Source organism: Populus trichocarpa, chromosome 10 (genome assembly GCF_000002775.5).
Source record: "Populus trichocarpa isolate Nisqually-1 chromosome 10, P.trichocarpa_v4.1, whole genome shotgun sequence".
NCBI classification, from domain to species: domain Eukaryota; kingdom Viridiplantae; phylum Streptophyta; class Magnoliopsida; order Malpighiales; family Salicaceae; genus Populus; species Populus trichocarpa.
The window spans coordinates 15,416,035-15,422,799 of NC_037294.2; the positions used below are offsets into that span (position 1 = coordinate 15,416,035).

General features: G+C 34.7%; 1 protein-coding gene across 1 annotated transcript; it reads right to left on the reverse strand.

Annotated features, from left to right (window-relative positions):
* Positions 1-3,161: 3,161 nt before the first annotated feature.
* On the reverse strand, positions 3,162-6,459 carry LOC7489413 (transcription factor MYB111). Its single transcript, XM_002315981.4, has 3 exons — positions 6,025-6,459; positions 5,791-5,920; positions 3,162-4,176 (listed from the first exon to the last, which is right to left on the reverse strand). Exons 1-3 carry the CDS (start codon positions 6,155-6,157, stop codon positions 3,345-3,347), a joined length of 1,095 nt encoding a protein of 364 aa, XP_002316017.2. The 5' UTR covers positions 6,158-6,459; the 3' UTR covers positions 3,162-3,344.
* Between the last annotated feature and the right edge of the window lie 306 nt (positions 6,460-6,765).

The following is a 6,765-nucleotide window of genomic DNA, read 5'->3' on the forward strand; positions in this document are numbered from 1 at the left end:
TTTCCAGTCGTCTCAAGTATTTCATTGCTTGATATGATGTTGGGTACGAGGTTTCTCGGAGAATGGAATGTACGTAGTTTTATAAAACAAGTGCATGAACTTTCTAATTTTTCCTAATTAAGTATGGACGTAGTTTTATATTTGTTATTTAAGTTTATTAAACTGTCAAAAAAATTGTTAATAATGTGCTTTTGTCAGGAATAGCCTGTTTCGCGCAGATATTGAAGTGGGTAGGTTAAGTAAAATACATTCCAGCTAATAGGGCTTCGATATGTAGCAAAACAGAGCCTGTTTTCGTTAGAAGGAGGGAGTCCGTTGTGACAGCAGCAGAAACCAGGAAAAAAAAGAGTTGGGCAGAGACAAAAATTAAGAGAAAGGAGCTCTGTTGAAAGGATTTTCAAAACAATAGCAGGCATCGTTTTCGCAGCAGCATCACCAAAGTATAATTGGAATAAATGTCCTGTTATTTTTGTTCGTGTCCAATCTTTTTTCAGAACATGTCAATACAGTAGCTAGCATGATTCTTCGTATCTGTTTGGTTCTTGAGTTTTTCCTTCTTGACAACCCGGATGGTAAAAAGGAGTTTAGTTAGGCTGAGTGGGCTTGCTGAAGGAGACGAATAGCTTAGGTGGTAAGCTGGGCCTGGTTGTCTCATGATTCGACCGTTTGTGCTAGGCACGAAACCATTCTAGTTCCGTCTGTTATTTTAAGTGATGCCTGGCTTCATGCTGTGCCTGCCTAGGATGTTTTCTCTCCTGCATCCTAGATCGAGTGGTCCGCTATCCAAGAAAAGAAAGGCAGAGCAAGGTGCAGCGTTTTAGTCTCAGGCATTCATGTTTTTGGCCAAATGTGTGGTAGTAAAAGAATCTAGGCTTTTGGTGTCACTTTTTCTCATTTTTTAGATTCAACCGTATACTTAATAAGATTTCACAATGAACTTTACTTAATTTAGCTTGTCAAAAAATTCACATCTTATTTTACTAACTAGTGTTTTTAATCTTTTATTCTCGTGTTTTATTCAGCTATTTTCGCATTATATATATATATATATATAAAAGATAAATTTAAATTTAAAAGGTTTAAAAATCTTTAAGAATTTATTTTTTTTTAGGCTCGATTAAAAAAATAATATTATTTTTTTAAAATATAAACATATAGTCAAAAGAATAATCCTTTTTTTATTGGACATGGTTAAGAAAATGATGTCATTTATCTTAAGCATGGTCAAGAAAATGCCTATCTTTTTTGGAAATGATTAAGAAAGTAACTTTATTTTTTTGCTCGGTCAAGATAATAATAATCTTTTTTTTTTTTTTTAGATTTAACCAAATGAATTACCCAATACATTTGATTTCAGTAATTCGTGCTGACCCAAACAACATGTACTTGACAAGAGACTCGATATAATTGAAATCAGAAAAGGATTTGCCAACTATTTACTGATGCGACATTTATAATTATTTTCTTAACAATGAGTTTTCTTTCTTGTTTGTTTGTTTGTTTGGAATTATCTGAACTTTTGTTCTTCATGCTCTGTTCAGCACGGTATTTTTCAAGAAAGTCTTACCTTAATCTCTTGGAATTGAATTTCAACAGCAAGACGTGTTCGTCCACTGCACGACTTCGAAGGTATTTCTTTAGGATTATTGCATGCGCATATCTTCGACTCTTGAACTCACTCGAGTCTTAGTTCGGGCACATTTTTTATCGATGCAATAACAAAAAACAATTTTTGAAGGAAACCAAGTACTTTTGATGTCATCCATCACAATAGCGTATCTCTGATATTAATTGGTCTTCAAGACGATGCCAAGATTCACCAAATATGACTCACCAGGAGATCAAATCAGTCGAAGTGGATAAAAATGCGTCTCAATCATCTGCTCCCTCGAAATAACACTTGTAGTTGGCCAATATATATTTTCCAATATGCCAAATGCATAAAATATTAGCAGTTGTTGGAAAAACCACTTCATTGCATTCAGTAGTCAGCTCTCTGTTAGTGACAATAACTCATGGATAATTATCAACACCCAAGAATTTGCTGAGCATAGTCAACACCACTTTATAAATCTTGCAAAAGCACTGTCTAATCATATAATTTGTCAAGTAAAGAAAGATGAGCACAGGAAAAGCCTAAAAGAAAAGTCATGGTGAGAGATATAAAAGATTAAAAAAAGGTACATACCATCTATACAGTCAGATTCGTAGAACTCTGGCGACTCCAAATTAGTATACAGTCAGATTCGTAGAACTCTGGCGACTCCAAATTAGAATAGAGATCTTTATACCGAGTCAACCCTTCTATTTCTTCTTTGTCTCCTTGTTGGCCCGTAATTCCCTTTTCTTTTATACATGATGCAAAAATCGACTGCAGAACTTTTTTTGTTTTGTGTTTCTATATTAGAAGAGGAATTAGGAGATGAGTGTCTAATGTAAATGGGCTTTTTGGTATTTGATAAAAAGCATTTTAAGCTGTAACATTATAAACATTAACGAAGAAGGGTGTGTTGGTAGTTTTATAAAAATCAAATAGTGGGAATAACAAATTCTACAGTGAATTTAGCAACACTCTTGTTGGAATGGTAAATAGATTTATCTTCCTTGTCTCGAGTTTGAATTTGATAGAAGATTATGACAGATTACGTTCTGTTTTCTTAATGAATGTATGAGTTTAAAATGTTGAACATCAATCTAGATTTCTTTATAGCAGTACCTCGATATTGTATTGTAGGCAATCTCTAGGTTTCTCTATAAATTATCTCTAAAAGGTCCAGGAGGCTTTCGTCTAGCTAGCTATAGGATTTTCTTCAGAAAAAAATCTAGCCATACAAGAAGACAAATCCTAGCACAACCGCCCTAGTAAGGAAGCATTAGTGTTAGGGTTAGCAGCAAGAGAGAAAAAGAAGAATAAGGGTAGAAAAGAGGGGTGTGCAAGAGAGAAGTGTCCGAGTGCAAGTGCGTGTGCTGCCGTGAGTGAGAGGGTAAGAAAAAGAGGGTGTATTTGTGCTACCACTAAACAATAAAATCATAGTGTTTTTTGTTTAATGATAAATCCAGCAACTGGCATTAGTTAGAGTCGTTGCCCAGAATTTGTGGTCAACATAAAAGCATATATATAATATATATCTAAAATACGTATATATAATCTATCTAAGATATAATAAGGAAAAAAAAAATTATATATATATATATATAGAGGAACATTATGGTGGAACCTTCACGTCCACGAAAACTTGACAAAACATTAAAACATTCTTAGCTGGCCATAAAATCGATCTTAAATCTACTCCTTCTTGATTGTCATTACCAGAAACGCTAGTCAGCAAGTTGTCCTCTTCATATTATAACAATCCCCACCCACCAAGATCCCCAGCTATTGTCCAGTCCCAATCAAGCCATTCCTCATCAAACCTTGGATTCATAGGTGAAAAGCTATTGTACCATTCCCCGTTACTCTCTTCATTTGAGCTACAACCATTGCTGCTGTTGCTTTGTTTTTTCAGGTAATGGACGGCCACCCTTTTTGGTCCCATTACCCCATTATAATTTTCGCTCTCCTTGCTCATACTCGGTGCCTCATTGTCTGTCTCTAATGTCACAACTGTATTATTTCCAAAAGGATCTGCAACTTGACGTTGCAGTGCATATTCAAGGCGCTTTATTTCACTGTCTAGCCATTCATATGGTCCTAAAGTTTCAGTCTCTTTCTCGTCATTAATAGGGCAATGAGATATTCCAGCTGCATTAATTCTTTTAGCAATGTCTATGCAAGATTCTTGGACTTGCACACCAAGATTCTTTCTATTTTCTGGTTCCTTCTGTGGACCTTCAGTGGCCGAACTCTTTAATGAGCTGTTTGTACCTTTGGGTGAGATCGCTGCTGTTTCTTTGCTCGCTGGTTCAGTTACCTCATGAGCTATGGCTTTAGGACTCTTAGGCTTACCTAATGATATTAATGTGGCCTTGTGCTTTTTCATGGATGACCGGCTTGTTCTACCACCTCTACCCTTGTATGGCCCAGCTGCTACATCGGTGATATCCATGATGCTTGGTAGAGAATCATCATTTTTATACCGATTGAAGCTGTAAATTTTTCTGCTTAAATGAGAATTCCAGTAGTTCTTTATCTCATTGTCTGTTCGTCCTGGTAATTGAGCAGCAATGAAAGACCATCTGGAACGATCAAAATCAACCACTGTTAACTCATTAATGCGCAAAACGACTATTGAAGTCAAAATATAACGAATAGATGAACTCTTCAGTACAATAATATTTAGAGTAATTTTTTTATTAATTAAGCTCAACGTCTTGACTTCAGTAATATTGGTTCTTAAACATTTGACTTTCAGATTGTTTGTTTCTTCATAAAAATTGAACGGTGGATCGTTTGAACTTTGAACATTAGGTGCTCTCATTAAGTCGCCATCTCTGTTATCATCGCAATGATCTGGGAGCTAGGGGTCAAATACTCTCGGCCCGCTAGAAAACCACGAAACGTGATCGAAACTGAGGTCATTGGTCCATTTGATGCTCGGACCAAACATGGTCCATGCAAAAATTGCCCCAGGATGGCTATAAAGCAAGCAGCAGGTATAATTAATACGCTGCACTGGATTGGTCGACAGTAAATTATTTTCCCTGTGAAATCAAGCTACTTTCTCTTGGTGTCGTTACCAAAAAGACAAGGTGCTTTAGTTATCAAATATAGCAACATCTAATCAAAATTTTTGAAACGGGATTTCTGGACAACAATGCGGTATAGCCAACTCTCTTTTGTTTTAGTTTCAAATTAATATATATATTTTAAATTTTTGAATTGTTTGTTTTGATGTGGTGGCATTAAGGAAATTTTTAAAATTAAAAAAATATGTTTTTAATATGTTTTTTTTTTTTTAAAAAAAAAATCTACAAACATTCTCAGCGGCAGTAAAACATGCCACTTGAAATCGAAGGAAAAAAAAAGTCTACATGTTAAGAGGGTTTTGGAGGATTTCTTTTTTCAAATTTCTATATAATTGCTGTTGTCTGTCATTGTTTTAAATAAAGAAAAAAGTTATAAATATAAAATGATATAATTAACCATTAATTTTTGCATTTGGTCATATATCTATTTGGATTTTGTTTTTGCCAAATACAAAGCTAAAGATGTTTTTATTTTCCAGAGATTGTTATGAGTTCCGAAAAGAGAAAAATCAAAAGTGCTAGTCTACTATCAAATTGACGACAGAATGACTTTTCTGAAATGTATCAGAATACATCCTTAATTGGAAGAAGTAATGGAAAAAAGAGACCAGTAGATAGAGCCTAGCCTTCCTGGAGTTCTTCCCCTAATTATTCCTAGCCTTACCCTTAAATTCTTGCACAAGAATTCCACATTTCTTACATTCAAGACCAGTTCTGATTTGTATAGGGACAACATTTGCTTGCTTTAACAAGAACCTAATCATGTTAAACACCATGCTAAATATTTCACTCGACCATTTTGTCGCTTGAGCCAAAACCAAGTGCGTGGTAAGGTGGAAAAAAAGAGAGGGAAAAATAAGAATTTTCCAAGTCTTTTCTCGTAGAGAGAACAATCGTAACAATGAAGATAAAATTGTGAACGTTGATTAAAAAAAAAAAAAAAAGATGTCGAGCAATCGGCCATTGCTTTTCTTTGAAAAAGAAGTGGAACGGTTGATAAAAAAATTTAAACTCGCCTAACCAAGAATTGAGCTGATGAATTGAGAAAATAAAAATTAGTGGTAATGTGGATATGCGCAGAAGCAAATATAGAGGCAAGATTACCTATTACCCAAAGCAGTATGCAACTTAACAATGGTCTCTTCCTCTTCTTTGGTTATGTTCCCTCTCTTCAAGTCAGCTCTTAAGTAGTTAATCCATCTTAGTCTACAGCTCTTACCACACCTTAATAACCCTTCAAAAAACCAAACTCTATCAATCATCAATATGGAACAAAGAAGGGGGGCAAAGCCATTTGAGATACGTACGTGATTCATGTAGAAGACAATCATTTCTTACCTGCATTTTTAGGTAGTGATTTCCACGAGCCTTCACCGTTGGCTAGAATGTATTTGGTTAAGACTTCATCCTCTTCAGCTGTCCATCTCCCTTTCTTTAGCCCTACTTTCTCACAGCATGGTGCTCTTCCCATGTCTACTCACCCTTCAGGCTTTCCTGACGAACTACTGATCACTTCCTGCGTTAGTTCCTCCTGTTGAGAGTTGGAGAAGGAGACTTGTTCGATCGTTTCTTTTCGAGAAAAGGGAGAGAACTGATTTGTATAGGATCGTCTTTTTTCCAAAGCTTTTGTTGTATATAGAAGCAAGTTTGGTGGAGGGAGAAATTAATGGTGATGTAGATACATGAACGGTGAAAGAACGTGCCACGTGCGTCGATCAATGACTAATTTATAGTCAAATCTCGATATACATTTTTTTTAAGCATTAAGGATCAAACTAGGATTTAGAGAGCAAAACGGAAAAGAAAAAAACAGCAATGACCAAGGCAAATTTCTTAACTTAATTCGTGATACAATTCATGCGTTGTACATCATGGGAATTATATTATTATTATTATTATTGTTGGAATAAGTTAGAATAATATAAATTATATTTTAAAATTTAAATTTTTTATTAAATTAATTTTTTAACATGATACCAGAGTTATGATAATCAAGCGGTCATGATTTTAAATTTTATTATTTTTATTTATTTGATAAAAATTAAGCACAATACAATATAAATCCGTGCAAGTTTTAAA

Bases quoted from the DNA above. Each gene is read 5' to 3' on its own strand.
- LOC7489413 (XM_002315981.4), bottom strand. From the start codon at position 6,157: ATGGGAAGAGCACCATGCTGTGAGAAAGTAGGGCTAAAGAAAGGGAGA. The intron at 5,921-6,024 runs GTAAGAAATGAT...GGTTTTTTGAAG, and splicing joins ATCACTACCTAAAAATGCAG to GGTTATTAAGGTGTGGTAAG. The intron at 4,177-5,790 runs GTAATCTTGCCT...TGATCGTTCCAG, and splicing joins CATACTGCTTTGGGTAATAG to ATGGTCTTTCATTGCTGCTC.